Below are 15,599 nucleotides of genomic sequence, written 5' to 3'. Positions count from 1 at the left end.
GCCTATTTGTCGATCCCAGCGTCAGTTAGTTCCTACTTTCGAGTCATTGATATCACCCTTCGAGTGCAAACCCGTGACTAATTGGCCGATACTTATCCAAGGAGTCAGCGTGGAGTTGCTTGTGGGGCTAAGCTTCTCGTGAGGGTCTGATTGGGTGATGGCTAGTTTGAGATAATCCAGAAGCTCCGCCTCACGCATGAAGTATAGTCCTTCTGCTTTCATCTTCTTTCTTGCAAATGGGGTTTCGGCAACGAGGCGTACACCGTCTATTAGGCTGATGATAAGCACAGTCGCAGGGAGAGATAGGAAACATCGATATTGAGCGAAAGCCTCGAGAAACGTATCTCGAGTAAAGTAGTTCCCTCTCCCTGGGAACTCGGCAGCAGTCATCACGGTGCTAGTCGTGATGAAGCAATCAAGGGCATGTTTCTTAAGGTGCTCGGTGGGATTCCAAGCACCGGTCACCTCGAGAGCACTTGTAACCACCCAATCTTCATGTTTCATGCATATCTGATCAGTGAAATTTAACGAAAATGAGTAAGACACTATCAAATATCGGGTAGAAATCAACTTACTCGAATACCTATTGCCAGATAGATAACGCCTTCGATGGGATATGATGCGTGAGAAATTGCGTTCTCAACGATTCGGCCTGGCCTGGTACGACGCGCACGTCGCATCCCATACTTCGCAATTCGTAGAATAATTGCTGGTCGTGCTGTGTCTTGCTAGCGCTTCTAGATAGAAACGCCAGCAATACAGGCCCCCTTTTCCACGAGCCAAGTAGCAATAGCCCCTTTCCATGACCGCCCAGGCCGCGTGTTAGCACATATGAAGCAGTTCTCTTCGAGCGCATCCTAGAATTCTTAGGCAAGTTAATGAAAGTCGAGGAATATTCCGGCATACGGAAAACCGCTTTGACAATATAGCCGGCTCCCTTTCTGCTCTAGGCAACGCGAAATACGCCCTAGACATTGCCTGCATCTGATATAGAAATGAGCGTTCGATTGGCTTTATGCCACCAGCCTGGTAGAACTCAATGCAGCTTTTCAGGTTACTGTATGTATTAACAGGATATGTTGTAAGCATCGAAACATGCATTCGCATGCAAAAAGGGGGCGAGATAACACGTACGCTCCCGGCTTCCCACGGCCTCTTCTGTGTTAGGTATCCCTGCCTAACCATATCAACGCAGGAATACGACCAGTTCTCTGGGAAGTTCCTCATTCGTAGCTTACTGCCTTCTAGTCCGTCTCTCTTCACGATCCCAAGAAGGGCACCGAATTCGGCTGTCCGCCTCACAGGTAGTCACCAATCGGAGGAGTTATCAGACACGTCGTTTGGTGTTCGCATAGAGACGCCGTAGTTCAGTTAGCGGGCCGCAGGAGTACTTGCAAATTAAGAAGCGTCTCGCGTAGCGAGGATGTAGCGTGCGCTACGTTGCTTCCGGACACGACATCATAGGTGCAAACGCACACGAGAGCCGCTCTCTGGCCTGCGGGAAGAAGCCTGTGGGGATGTCGCTAAAGGTACCTGATAGATAGGGTCTGACGGGTGTCGATTCTCTCGCACATTCCGGAGGATTATTTCGGTGGTATCAATGGTACCTGCGCCGACCTCGAGGATACGTTAAGTAGGTTTAGTCGTAAAGTGAGATAGCAACTTGAAGAAATCGCTTTTCCAAAAGCCTCATTGGAAAGGGACAGAAATTATTGGGTATCCTTATTCGGTCATCAGCTTTCTTTTCCTTCTGCCGAGGAGGGCGCGACATGCTCCTTGCAGTGCTCGAAAAGGGGGTATATGCACTTCCTCGCGCGGTCGATCTCGAGATCCAGCCAGTTGCGCAACTTCTCGCAGGACCAGGAACACGGCTTTAAGCCGCAGGCTCTATTAGAACTTTTTCATAAGGGCATAGCAGCGTCGTCTCTTCCTGTATCTTGGTTCCTTCCGGTATTGATAGGGCAGTTTAAACAACGTTACATGGTCTATCATGTCCAAGTCAGGAAGCCATTTAGCCGTGCAGCCGCTTCGGGCCAGAACGAACAGCTATTGCGATCCCAAGCATATCATGGGAAACCTGCCAGTACCTCTCCTGGCAGGAATATAGCAGGCCTGTCCGTCGAAACTCCATCCTGAGATAGCTGGTCTAGTGCTGAAGCTAGACTATGGACACTATTAGAGCCCCTTATCATCTTAGCAATATTTGGAATCGAGTTCCTGTGTTTGATACAATTTATCGCAATGGTCCGGCCAGTGTCGAGTAAGAAACGATCTCGATGGAGAGTCGTCCTGTACGTTGCTCTGATATGCGCTACACTGTAGAATTTGAAGGCACTCGCACTGTCAAGTTGGCGATCTAGTAGTCTACTCCGGAGTCGTCGCCATGCTCGAGGACCCTTTCGTTTACGGATGAAAAGAATGGCGCGCTAGTTAGATACTTGAAAAGGGGCTGATTCCATCATGGCCGATCATAGCCCACGGCATATTTTGAAGTTTGGATAGCCCTCTCACTTCAAGAGACACCTTACGAGAAACTGCAACCGGAACTTGACCATCTATTTGCCGGTTCACCGATTTGACGAGACATTTCTGTGCTCAACCCAAGCGTATGTAGATCGCGAACAAGGAACATAGGGGCACAAGAAGACGGGCATAAATTTAAACTATCTCACTGAATTAGTGAAGTTAATACTATTCAAGGCTTTCTAGATTACATAGCAAGGGGAGGGAATGCACTGCCACAAGCCCAAGGAGGGGGGAAATCGGCAGCTATAGAAATATATACTTCATTCTCGTCCTTGGGATCCAAACCCAACCTTGTGGCACTGTAAAAGCTTAAGTTAGGTAATAAATAACTACCTAAGTTAATGTTTATTGATACCTTAAGTTTCAACCACTATGTGCCATGTGGCGGGGGGTAGCTTCGCTAGGGCGAGTAGTGTCAGTATTAAAGACGGCGGCGTGATTTTGCTTTAAATATGTAACCCTGAGTAAGGCCATTAAACTTGAATACTTGCTCTTTGCCCAAGGTTGTTGAACTGCCATACTGGCAGCTGTAAGTCCTGTGCGCATGAGTTGACTGGTTGTTTTGGGAAAATGAAATCCCTTAGGTAGGTAGTTTCTTCCTCATGATTGAAAAGGGGTGGTGTACACCTCAATGGTAACATTTAGAAGGAGTGTGTTCCGTAGTGTGTTCCGTTGGTAGTTGAAGTACCCTGATGCTAATACGTCAGTCATGAGAAGCCAAATTGCAACTCCTGTCCCGTACGCGGGGACGAAATGGACCGAGCCGGGGGTTGCCGGATTGACAGGAGGGAAATTAAGCCGGAACCGGGAGCTCGACTTACTGTGAACATCCAATGAGGATTAGCCTCCTTACCGCTTACGGTAATGGCAGGGTACGTACCTTGTACTAGGATTTGTGATTTGTGATAGAAGACACTCCTTACATACTCCTTACATAGTACATGTGCTCTCCCTTCCTGTATATAACAAGGAGCTAAGCTGTATTTAAATCCTACTGGCGGCACTATGCCCTTTGCAGTTTCTTAGTTTCTTACTCCGAGCTTTAATCGAAAAAAAGACTTACTCAAGATCGCTCATTTCGTGCAAGTGACCAGCGAACATGTCTACTCCAAAGCGCTCCGTCCTCATCACCGGCTGCTCAGACGGCGGCATGGGCAGCGCCCTCGCAATTGCTTTCAACACAGCCGGGTTCCACGTCTACGCTACAGCACGGAATCCATCCAAAATGACGGGACTTACGTCTCTGGGAATCGAGACTCTCCAGTTGGATATACAATCGGAATCCTCGATAGCCGACTGCGTCAAAAAGATCCCGTCGCTCGACATTCTCGTCAACAACGCCGGGTCCCAGTTCCTCATGCCGATCGCCGACATCAACATCGCCGAAGCGAAGAAATTGTATGATCTGAATGTGTGGGGTCACATCGCCGTGATCCAGGCTTTCCTGCCGCTGCTCCTCAAGTCCCCCAACGCGATCATCGTGAACCAGACGTCCATCGGGGCCAACCTCGCGATGCCCTTCCAGGCCGTTTACAACTCTTCCAAGGCAGCTCTGGCGTTGCTTACGGAGTCTCTCCGGTTCGAGCTCCAGCCCTTCGGGATTAAGGTCGTGGACCTGAGGACCGGGGTTGTCAACACCAACCTGGTCAAGAACGTGCAGGAGAATAGCGACCCGAAGCTTCCGGCCGGCTCGATATACGAGCCTGCGAAGGAAGTCGTAGAGAAGGCCTTGCGCCAAGAACAGTTCGAGGGCAAGGGCATGTCGGCGCGGCAGTGGGCGGAGCTGGTGGTAGGGGACTTACAGAAGAGCAACCCGCCTAGGGTTATCTGGAGAGGCGACTCGGCATGGTTAGTGCGCGTCCAGAGCGTCTTGCCGTCTGGGTTATTTGATGGTGCGATTAAGAAGATGACCGGATTGGACGTTGTCGAGCAGATTGTGAAGAAATGAGGGCTGGCACTGGCATTATTACCTTAGGTTAGGTACCTACCTACCTAGGTAGAGGTAGATTATACGAAATCGACAGTCGGGATATGCAAAGCTCCTTAGATAATATGACTATCGGGGAAGTTTAGGTACAAATTCATGCCGTTGGTGTTTCATCCTGATGCTCTCATGATCGTGGAATCGATCCTATTCTTCTTATGCCTATTGAAAAGTTGTAGATTAAGCTGGAGATGCAGCTCACATCCTTGTCTGAAGGATCTAAAATGGGAGCGTCCCCACTGAGCTGCGTCGGCCGAGTTGCACTACATTACCTAAGGTACCTATGCACGTATGGCAGGGCTCGAAAATAAGGTTACGGCGTGGATCAGTCAAGTACCGTACAGGCCAGAAGCTTAAATTACCTAACCTAAGGTGAGCCACATTTGAATAATAAAGCAAGACCATTGTTATTATAGTAGTAGATAATAAGTAACTCGCAAAGAAACGGCGAGCTCTATTCCGATTTTAGGTATCTAAGTACTTTCTGTCACTACCATCTTTAAATTCTAAAGGAGGGTTACTTTCATGCGCGTACGCTGGGCATCATCCGCTTACTCAACCAATCGAATTTATATGCTCCGACCGAACTTTAGTGGGGTCCTCGGCTTTCACGCCGGTGCGATACGGAACCTATTGAACGTGCTTTCTTTCTTTTAAAAGAACCATTTATAATTCACGAACCAACATAAGGAAGTAATATCAAAGTCCTGTGAAAATGGAGTGTTGATTCCGGGGCTCTCCTGATAGGTAGCTCTGCTAAGTTTTCCTTAGGGACGAAAAAAATAAATGTTTATATTCTGAGCAAGTACTATTGCTCAGCTTGCTTTTGGCCTATATGCTATCACCAAGGGACCCAATTACGTGGCGTAGGATCCTAGACGGATCACTTTCAAAATGGTAGATCTGCACGGGATTCCATTCAGCTGCTCGGGGACCCCCGGGACCTTTATCCCGAGAGCTCTCCTCAGACCTTGCGTATTCCATCTACCCAATACCGGTATCTACCAGCAGGTCCCATACGTACCTAACCTAGGTACGTAGGTAGGTAAACATCACGATCCTAATAGTGGCCTCTGGCTTAGATTCGCAGTTTCGTAACTTGTCATTCAACTATATTCTTAGATACCTTTGCTGGTTTGCTGACTCAAACTAAGTTGATAGCACCCATAACGCAACTTGACTCCGATTTGCCTTCGGACAACTCATCCGTCGGCCATTTTAGCAGGATAATCGAACCCGTTAGGCTTCCATTGGGCTGTGCGATGCCCAGAAGAGAACAGCCCCAGAATTTGCTCGTATATTTCGGTACGGATTCCTCATATAAGCTGCCTAAATCATAGATGATAGGTAGATGCAGATCTAGGAGCATCCCGTGCGTAGCTCCACGACTAGGTGCTACGGCTTTGCTTCTTGGCTAGATAGCATTGACTAGCAAGAATCCGCTGTAGGTAGTGATAGACGCGGGTACAAGCCGATGGATTCTTGATGAGTCCACATTTAAGATACAGATCTTACTTACATGGGGCTCGGGTGGCCCGCAAGTAAGAGGTACCTAAGGTAGATAGACAAAGCAAACACCTTCAAAGTGCGAGATAAGAGATACTAGCATTAATCCGGAAGCTTGTAGTTTTAGAGTGTTTACACCATAGATCCGGTGCTTTACCAGATAGGTAAAGGGCCCAGAAGGCCCATAGGGTACTTATAAGCCATGGCGACTTCTAACCCGTGCCACGCGCCGCCAGCCTAATTTCCCCCAGGAATTCCTCACGTTGGAAATCTCCGCACATAACGGCATTTACGCTTTTGCTAAATACTAGGTTTAGTCTAGGTTAGTCCTCTATATGCTAGGGTTAGGTTAGGTACTCGATGGGTATTTCGGCTTCCATATACATACCTCCTAGGTAGGTAGGTAAGCTTACCTACATTAGTGGCTTTTACCGGCTCTTCTTGTTCGATACCTAGGTTATGTAGATCTCTCGAGTTACTATTTTAAGCGCGATCCTGTCTGTGCAAAAGTACACTAGCAGGCGTCGGTCGAAAACTTAGCACTACCTATTCTGAACGGAATCTTCGATCTTTCTAATCGACTAGCTTCCAAGTGGCTTATACCGGTGCAGTGACAACGTCGGAAAGAGAGTCGGTCAATATGATGCGGTAGTCTTTCCTACCGGATGATTCAATTTCCATGAACCGTTTGAGCCGCGATCAACTATCACGATCCTCACTTTGGCGGTCATCGTCGTTAGGTACCCTTCCAATGAGTCCCATAATTAACTTCCTTAGAACTCTTTTTCTCTTCTAGTTGAGAGGTTCCTACCAATCCACGGGAAGACGGGCAGCTATCGGACGACTAAAAGCCACGTGGGAAGAGAGGATACAAAAGTCCAGCAGCGGAAGAACTGCCACGCCTAGAAAGCGTGTTCTCGTCGGTTGGAATATTCCTCCGAGCTGAATCAGATTAAACACTTTAGATACCTAGCCTTACTTATTCCTCAGCTCAACGAACCCCCGGGTCGCCCCGGGTAGGTATGTGCGGACGATGCTGGGCCTAGTACTAGCAATCCGTCTGTCCGTCCCCTCCCCCCCGACCACTTGAAACCACGCGCTGTATGTCAGCTTACCAGGAACCACGATCCAGCCACGCTGATTCGCACGTGAGTCTTGTTAATCCACCTCGTCTATGTACATCACTCAGTTCACCTTAGGTTAGGTACTAGTAGTAGTTGGGTACTGTCTGAGCTATGCGGAATTCCAACGTTAATATGTCGGGCAGCCCTAGCCTCCGCAGTTTCTCTCTTATTCTTTTCGTCGTGTAACCTAACAAACCTTTGTCTTTTCTATTTTCTCTCCCTTCTTCTCGTTTGTTCCATTCCCCGGTATTTAGAAGGGTACCTACCTAGGTGGTCACAGGGTCTAGGTAAGAGGTAGCTAAGCTAAGTTCACGATGGCTTCGTATCCATCCATGGCAGCGGGCCCCGTCCCGTTCTCGATGGACTACAGCGGATACATATCGACGGACGAGGACTCAATGATCACTATAACGCCGCCGACCCGGGGTAGAGGAGGAGATGAAGATGAAGAAGGAGATCGAGAAGGAGAAGCCGTGGACATACTCAAGGATAACCCGCCTTTCAACCCGGACAGGAATTTCATCCTCGCCTTCCTTTCCATCTGCATTATCACTCTCGCAGCGGCCCTCGACGCGACCTCGCTTAGTATCGCCCTGCCGATCATCACCGAAGACCTCAAGGGGTCGGCTATCGAGGCGTTCTGGACGGGAACGTCGTTCTTGCTCACGTCCGCCGTCTTCCAGCCCGTCATAGCCGGCCTGAGCCATGTGTTCGGCAGGAAGAATCTCCTCATCATATCGTCGCTTTTGTTTGTCGTGGGGGCTATCATTTGTGCTGTTGCTAGGAATTTTACCGTAATGTAAGCTGGATCTCAAGTGTTGTGCGGCCAGACCTTAGCACGAATAACTAACATGGTGCGTCTAAGGCTTGCGGGGAGATCCGTACAGGGGATTGGCGGAGGTGGTATACTGGCGCTGGGTGAAATCATCGTTACCGATCTCGTCCCACTTGTTGCTCGAGGCAGTATGTGTTAACCTCCTTGGCTCTGGTTATGTTTCATGCTGACATATACAATGTAGCCTGGTTTGGATATCTTGGTTCGACCTGGGCTTTGGGCTCCGTAGCCGGGCCTTTATTGGGAGCAGTTTTTGCTGAGAGCGTAGCATGGCAGTGGAGTAAGTAACTCCTTAAAACTTAATCTTGCGAGTAGATTTTAACGACGTGTTTTGCAGTTTTTTGGATCAACCTTCCGATTGTTGGTGTGGGAATGATCCTGCTCGTCCCATTTCTGAAGCTTGAATCCACGCCCGGCAGACTCTCTACTAAAATCCGCACATTTGACTGGATTGGATCCATCATATTCGTGGCCGGCACTGTCGGGTTTTTGATTCCCGTCACGTGGGGTGAGAGTTCTCAGTTTCCCCTGTTTACGAGTATCATCTAACGCGGTATTTAGGCGGTGTTATGTATCCTTGGGACCACTGGAGAACAGTAGTTCCGCTATTACTCGGGTTCGACGGCATCATCGCCTTCGCCATTTACGAATGGTGGCTTTCGAGAAGGGCCTTCGACGCCGAGGGAAAGGCTCTACCAGGCGATCACATCGAACCTATCGTTCGCTTCACCATTTTCAACAACTACACGATGCTGATAACGTTTATTTCAACTGTTCTGCACGGAGTGGTCGTATGGTCTCTCCTATACTTCTTACCCCTATATTACGAAGCTGTTAAGGAATACTCGCCAATTATTTCCGGCGTTGCTATCCTTCCCGAAACAGGATTGGTCGCTCCGGTATCCGTGATCGCGGCCGTTCTTTGCACAAGATTTGGGAAATATCGTTGGGCTCTCTGGTCGGGTTGGGTCTTTACGACAGCTGGCTCTGGACTCCTCTTCATCCTTTCACCTGATACGTCCGTTCCCGGTTGGATTTTCCTCAACTTTCTCGTCTCTATCGGAACTGGAATTCTGTTCCCCGCGATGAGTCTTGGAACTCAAGCGGCCTCTCGTCCCCAAGATTCTGGCCATACCGCCGGTTTCTTTTCCTTTCTTCGTGTGTTCGGTCAGGCTATCGGTGTTGCTGTCAGTGGTGTCGCGTTCCAGAATCAGCTCCAGAGCGAGCTGCAGAACTACGACGAGTTTGCCCCTCTTGCGGCACAATACAGCAAGGACGCCACTGCACTAGTCGGTATTATCAAAGGGTTACCAGACGGAACCTCGAAAACGGACTTGAAACAAGCATACTCGGATAGTTTACATGTTATTTGGCTGTTGATGACAGTGGTTAGTGGCGTGGCATTGTTGACCAGCCTTACCACGAAGGAATACAGCTTAGAGCAGGAACATGACACCAGGCAGAAATTTAATGGCAGAAAGAACAAAGAGAGTACGGGCGATTTAGCGCTACGATAACAGATATAACGCATAAGGAGCGTACCTATATAACATCAAAGACTTGAGTTTGGGCATACTACATAGATGGTTCTGGCATAGAAGGATGCATATATATCATATACATCATATACATGGGTAGCATAAAGGAGTTATTGGATATTGACAGGACGGCTTAAGACCGCTTGGTGTATGTACCTATACCAATGGATAAATGGTAAACAGTCGGAGAGAAGACGATTACTACCTAATCTAGGTACGCAGCTACATAAAACAAATGCTGAATATCACCCATAGTCTTGCTCCTGAAGTCATCGGCAAAGACGCGTTTTGGATTAACTATCTGGTAAGTACGAGTCTCGGTTAAGACCGTATTGCTTCGTTATTATAGTTAGACTCGCTGTTCACTCTCAACCGTCAACACTTGTCTCTTCTAGGCCCAATGCTTTCGAACCCCATAGTATATCTAAGCCCCCCCTTCCTATGGACGGTATGCTATTGTTTTGCCCGAGTACAAGAATGCATGTATGTAGTGTAGTGGACCTCCCCTCGCTCATGAATGCAATATGGTACAGCTTGGAATGAAATCAAGAAAACAACAGCTTCAGTTTTTCTTCTTTTACTTCATGCCCCCCGGGGAAACAACTCGTAATAGAGAAAAGCTTCGTGCTAAGCCTCTCCGGCATCGAAATTCGGACCCTGGAGAGATCTGGGAGGGGCTTAGCTCCTCAAAGTAATATTATCTCTTATACCGTGACTTCCGACCTTCGACCATCTCTGTGCCTCCGGTCTTTTTCGACGCCTTCTTCTTTTTTTGCTCGAGGTAATGCCTGCCGCATACTAGTCCCAGCGGCGCCCTTCGCGCTCTGCTTCTAAGCGTCTCATGCGACCTTCCTCATCCTCCATATTTACCGCCTCGCTGCGACGGCTCTTTCGGCGACTACCGCGGTCTTCTCCGCCGTCGCGACTACGCTTAACGCCGCTACCACGACCGATAGTTGCCATTCTCTGCGCTTCTTTGAGGAGTCGCTCGCGGTCTCTGGCCTCACGCTCTAGTGTATGAGGGTCTTTCGATGTTGCGTTGGATGCAGGCTTCTGAACTGCAGCCGACGACTGGGAGGCACGGCGAGATAACTCGCCTTCGCGTCTGCTCGAGCTGGAAGGCTTGCTGCTAGTACCCTTGCTATCAGATACTGAAGCCTGTTTACTACTAGCCCCCTTAATCGAGAAGCTGCCTCGAGGTCCTGTAGGGGGATTAAATGATTTGTCGGATGGTTCTATCGGTGTCGGCAAGGCGCTCGAGTTCTTGCTGCTGCGATGACCCCGATCTTCTTCGTAATCGCGAGCGCGATCCTTACCGCGGTCTTTTTCTCGTTCTCTGTCCCGTTCGCGGTCCTGGTCTCGATCCCGATGGGATCTATGGCCAGATTTTCGATGCCGATCGTAGTCGCTATCCTTTTCGGCATCGCGGTCTCGACGTTTCTCATCTCTATCGCGACGACTCCGGTGGCTTGAACGCCTATGTTCGCGATCCGCAGGGGAGGCCGATCTGGACCGTTCATCGTGCTTTTCATCTCTTGATCGACCTCTATAGTCGTCATCATTTCTAGTAGATTGCTTTCTGCTCTTATGTCTGCGACGGCGATGACCACCATCGCGATCATCTTCAGAAACAGACGGGGAACGATGTCGTCTATGCTTACGGGACTCCCTACGATCCCTGCTGCGGCTGCGACTTCGACTCCTGGACCCTGTATACGTTCTAGAACGGTCACGGTCTCTATCACGGCGATGCCCCCTACTCTTTTCCTCTTCATCATATTCTCGATCACGTTCACGATGTCGACGCTCCTTGTCCCTGGAAGACTGTGGAGAACTACTCCGTGATTTATGTTTATCTTCCACTGGGCTTGCCACGATTGGAGGTTGATTAGTACGTGAGCTGGGACTCTTTTCATCAGTGATGAGACCACGGGCTCTTAAGTTGAGAAGGCTAGTGTTAGGAAGGCCCTGCCGCATGGCTTTTGGCCCAGTAGGTGCATTCAACGGCACGTCTGGTACCGATGTTTGAAGACGCAATGGGCCAGCATTTCCACGAGGACCTTGAGGTGCTGAATGCTGATCTCTAGAGGATACAGATACATCACCCTTATTATTTGCGGAGTTACCCTGCGCAGATTGCGACCCGTCTTCCATAGGTATTTCAGTGTTCCCCAGTGTTAGCTTGTCGGTTCCATTAGCAGCGACACTATTACGGCTATTTCCCGCTTCGACGTCCCCATTCTCACCGGCTGCTTGTGCGTCTTGATTTGGCTCTGCTCGTAGTGCTCGGCCAAACTCGTCCACACTGCCGGGAGCCTGTTCTGCTACCTGAGAAACATCCTGTACGCCAGGGTCATCTTTATCGCCAGGAAGTTGAGGAGCCTGCCCGGCCCATCCTTGGTTTCCGTTATTATATCCATGATGGTAACCACGACCGTAGCCTCCGTAGAAGCCACGGCCACGGCCGCGACCTCGGTATCCGTAATTCCCTCGGCGGTAATCATTGAACTGGTTGTGGTGGCCAAAATTACCTGAATTGAAGCCTGTACGGAAGCCAGCATTAAAGTTGCCAAAATCACCATTTCCCATTCCAGGAGCATTTGGATTGAAATTATCTTGGCCGATGTTCCATGATTGTTGTCCGTTCCAGTCATTGCCGCCTCCACTGAACCCATTCATGCCCATGTTCATGTTCATGCCGTTCATGCCCATGCCCTGCGCACCAAAACCACCATTCATCATCATATTCTGCATCGCCATGGGATCCATCATTCCTTGTTTTATAGAGTTAGCTATCAGATCGCGATACTTGGCAGGGCAGTTCTTACCCATCATAGGGAAAGAACCGAAAGCGGCTGGGTTCATTCCATTTTGCATGGCCATCATCATCTGCATTTGGTTTAAATCCCCATTGCCGAAGCTCATATTAAAACTTCCATTCATAGAGTCGAAGCTAGAACCCATACCGGGCTGCACTAACTGGTCCTTGCCATCGCCCTCCTCGTCTGCTTCTCGGACTTCCTCTACAGCTGCTCCATCCTGGCCTTGGCCTTCCTGGTCGTGGGGGACGACGGCTTCGGACTCATCTTCTACTGTAGGCTGCTCTGGGGCTGGCTCGTTCGCGGACTCATCCTACATTTTTGTTAGCCATAGTTTAGTTTCTCACCACGGAAAAGTCTCTGGGACCTACCTCTTTAGGCTGAGCATCAATATCCGCCGGTTTCGGCTCGGTGGCTGAGGGCGCCTCGGCATCAACTGCGCCAGAAGCTGGCACGGGATCCGCAGATTTAGGCTCCGCACTAGGTTGCACATCGGAAACATTATTCGTAGGAAGTTGTTCGGTGGGAGTACGTGTCTGAGTTGGGGTCGGTGTATCCTGCGCAGGCGTAGTCGGCGTAGATCCGTTGGTTTTAGGTCGGGCGGCTTCTCGCTTCTTTTCCTCTGTCTTCAAAAAGACCCTAATGGTGGTTCTAAGGGACTTGTAGATGGTACAATCGGAGGCGGAAACAGGAGAGTGCTCGCAGACCGGGCAAACCGAGGGCAGAGTGGATTGACCTGGTTATCATTAGAATCATTACCCAAGAACCGAAACAAAGGGGATGAATGTAACGTACACTTCTCGCATATAGCAGTCTCGCAACAAGGTAATCTGAAAGCGTTTACGGCCAATTTACTGCACACGGCGCATCGTAGCTTAGTAGGCAACTCGGCCGGAGTGAGGGAACTGAAATGGTCAGCTTTCTCAATCCCAACGAGGGAGTTTATCTGAAATGTCACGTACTTGGCTAGCTCAATCTGAGCTGATGTCAGCGCCGCCATGTCGAACACAGAAGGCGTTGCAGGTACGCAGTTTCGTGTACATGTGGCAGTGATCTCTGGGATCTCTTGAAGAAACGATGCAAAGAAAGCGCTAGGTAAACAGTTTTTTTTTTTTTTTTTTTTCGTATGAATAGGTTAGAAATCAGTTAGCTTGACGGGGACGTGAAGACCACTAGGGAATAAAACCCGTCGGGTGTCGCGCTTCGCAACAGATCGAATAACAACCGGTTGTTAATACAAGTCGAATAGATACTGGCGACGAAATGGGCGGAGGTTGTAGATGTTTAGTCCTCAGCAAAATTGCACAACTACGCGCAAACGCCTGATATGGGAAACCTGGTACTTTAGAGTTTAGATTTAATGGGTCCAAGACAACTCTCATGCTCTTATCAGTTCTTATTCAGGTCTATTGTGGGGCTATCTTTTATGCTAATACAATTTATGCATGTGCAGAATACGTAATCACAAAGCGAGTATAAGTAAAAATGCAGAGAAACAACTATAAATTCTTCAGTGTTTCTTCTTATTAGCTTTTTATATTACAGAGCATTCAGATCACCACGACAATGCGTACCAAACAATCCCATTGTTCTAGATAAACGATAGAGTTTATGTTTTTATTCAAGCGGGAATTAGCCATTAACTTATCTACATAGACCTATATTGCATAGGTTAGGTACCTACCTACGTACCTAGTACCTGGTTTATATCTTCCGACGTGTAGGAGGTAAAAATATTATATCTTATTCCACCCGAGACGACACAACATAATCATATGTTATATGTAATGTATTACACGCGACAACAAATTCTACTAGCGCATATATAGAAAAACATACATAGTCTGATGCTACGGAAATGCGTAGGCGGAAAGGGATCGCACCCGACTCGCGTGCTACTCTATAAAGGCTGGACTTATTATTCGTCAAAGGGAGTCTGCCCACTCCAGGGCTTTTGCTATATAGGTCCTGTGCTGTATCTTGCTCGCAAATGACAAAGAAAAAGGGAAAAAAATACTCATCGCAAAGAGTCCAGATACCAAGTCCCAATGAACCATCGCTCCATATTACAAGGTGAAATGTAATCATGATCGTAAGGAAACTTTCACCAACACCTCCCACCACCAGATCCCTTGCGAAACTAACATGCGCATCCTTCCTTGGCTGCTTCTCGGGGTCCATTTAGATTTACCCTCTGCTCGTCGCCACCTCGGTTCACCGCGCTAGAAGCTCCCGGACCCCTCGTGCTCTTCAGTGACGTTTCAGGGATGGCGTTAGCAATCGCAGTGAAAACTTCCGAGACGTTGTGGCCTGTCTTCGCACTCGTTTCGAAGAATAACAAGCCCTCTTCCTCGGCATAAGTCTTAGCTTCTTCTGTGGAGATCTTTCGGGCATCCCCGGATTCCTCCCCGTCGGCTCCTTCGCTGTCGGCCTGTCCGGATTCGCTATCATTGGTAAGATCCAGCTTGTTACCGACAAGAGCAATTACGATTCCCGGCGATGCTTGTCTTTGCAACTCCGCTACCCAGTGCTTCGCCTTGATGAGCGACGTTGGCTTCGTAAGATCGTAGACGACGAGCGCAGCTTGGGCATTTCGATAGTACATGGGCGCCAACGAAGCAAAACGCTCCTGTCCAGCGGTATCCCAGATTTCGAACTTGATCGTTCTCGTAGGTAGATTGCATTTTTGTGTTAAAAAGGCGGCTGTACGGTATTACGGTATTAGCTTGGAACTGATAGGAGTGGAGGGCTCCTTGTGTGTCGGAAGACTACTGGTTACTTACCACCAATAGTGGGCTCTTTATTTTCTTGGAAATCGTTATTGACAAACCGTAGGACGAGGGAAGACTGTAAGTCAATGATTTAGTACATTGTTTGTATGTGATGCGGCTTCGTGAAGAAGTAATACCTTTCCTACGGCGGCCTCGCCAAGCAACACCAGCTTGACACTACTGCTCGGTTTCGGAGCGTTTGAATCGGCCATTTTTGTTGGAATGTCTATGCGGAATTGAATGGATTGCGTCAAAAAATCGGGTTTCTATTCGGTTCGAAGGGTTCTGTAGATGATATAAGGAAGGACGAGCGAGTATAGATTATTTCACAATCTAAAAGGAAGCAATCGCAACAGTTGTAGGTGGGTTTGTAGGTGGGTTAGTTGTTTAAGGTAAGTAAAATAAGGTAAAGTACGTATCGAATTAGGAATGACGACGCATTAGAGGAGTTCCACCGTCTGCCCGTCCAACCCGCAGGCGTTAGTGAGAAACGCCA

General features: G+C 48.7%; 5 protein-coding genes across 5 annotated transcripts; 2 read left to right on the top strand and 3 right to left on the bottom strand.

Moving 5' to 3' along the window:
• Nucleotides 1-178: 178 nt before the first annotated feature.
• On the bottom strand, nucleotides 179-598 carry F4812DRAFT_431525 (uncharacterized protein). Its single transcript, XM_047934450.1, has 2 exons — nucleotides 291-598; nucleotides 179-201 (listed from the first exon to the last, which is right to left on the bottom strand). The coding sequence occupies exons 1-2, from the start codon at nucleotides 502-504 to the stop codon at nucleotides 191-193; spliced, it is 225 nt and encodes a 74-aa protein (XP_047789492.1). The 5' UTR covers nucleotides 505-598; the 3' UTR covers nucleotides 179-190.
• Nucleotides 599-3,588: 2,990 nt separating this feature from the next.
• Nucleotides 3,589-5,041, top strand: F4812DRAFT_431524 (NAD(P)-binding protein). The gene has a single exon (XM_047934449.1). The coding sequence runs from the start codon at nucleotides 3,626-3,628 to the stop codon at nucleotides 4,472-4,474; it is 849 nt and encodes a 282-aa protein (XP_047789491.1). The 5' UTR covers nucleotides 3,589-3,625; the 3' UTR covers nucleotides 4,475-5,041.
• Nucleotides 5,042-7,538: 2,497 nt separating this feature from the next.
• On the top strand, nucleotides 7,539-9,492 carry F4812DRAFT_451489 (MFS general substrate transporter; the record flags this gene model as incomplete). Its single annotated transcript, XM_047936217.1, has 5 exons — nucleotides 7,539-7,939; nucleotides 8,006-8,103; nucleotides 8,160-8,255; nucleotides 8,313-8,483; nucleotides 8,537-9,492. 5 exons carry the CDS (start codon nucleotides 7,539-7,541, stop codon nucleotides 9,490-9,492), a joined length of 1,722 nt encoding a protein of 573 aa, XP_047789490.1.
• A 274-nt stretch (nucleotides 9,493-9,766) lies between these two features.
• F4812DRAFT_431520 (uncharacterized protein) lies at nucleotides 9,767-13,455 on the bottom strand. The gene is made up of 5 exons (XM_047934448.1): nucleotides 13,295-13,455; nucleotides 13,128-13,237; nucleotides 12,704-13,068; nucleotides 12,342-12,645; nucleotides 9,767-12,287 (listed from the first exon to the last, which is right to left on the bottom strand). The coding sequence occupies exons 1-5, from the start codon at nucleotides 13,330-13,332 to the stop codon at nucleotides 10,312-10,314; spliced, it is 2,793 nt and encodes a 930-aa protein (XP_047789489.1). The 5' UTR covers nucleotides 13,333-13,455; the 3' UTR covers nucleotides 9,767-10,311.
• A 481-nt stretch (nucleotides 13,456-13,936) lies between these two features.
• On the bottom strand, nucleotides 13,937-15,531 carry F4812DRAFT_431518 (ras-domain-containing protein). Its single transcript, XM_047934447.1, has 3 exons — nucleotides 15,241-15,531; nucleotides 15,116-15,179; nucleotides 13,937-15,035 (listed from the first exon to the last, which is right to left on the bottom strand). Exons 1-3 carry the CDS (start codon nucleotides 15,313-15,315, stop codon nucleotides 14,473-14,475), a joined length of 702 nt encoding a protein of 233 aa, XP_047789488.1. The 5' UTR covers nucleotides 15,316-15,531; the 3' UTR covers nucleotides 13,937-14,472.
• Between the last annotated feature and the right edge of the window lie 68 nt (nucleotides 15,532-15,599).

The sequence above is a fragment of the Daldinia caldariorum genome, assembly GCF_022478825.1.
Source record: "Daldinia caldariorum strain CBS 122874 unplaced genomic scaffold F4812scaffold_10, whole genome shotgun sequence".
Classification (NCBI taxonomy): domain Eukaryota; kingdom Fungi; phylum Ascomycota; class Sordariomycetes; order Xylariales; family Hypoxylaceae; genus Daldinia; species Daldinia caldariorum.
Note: the sequence above shows the minus strand (reverse complement) of the source record. Positions and strands in the feature narration are given on the sequence as shown.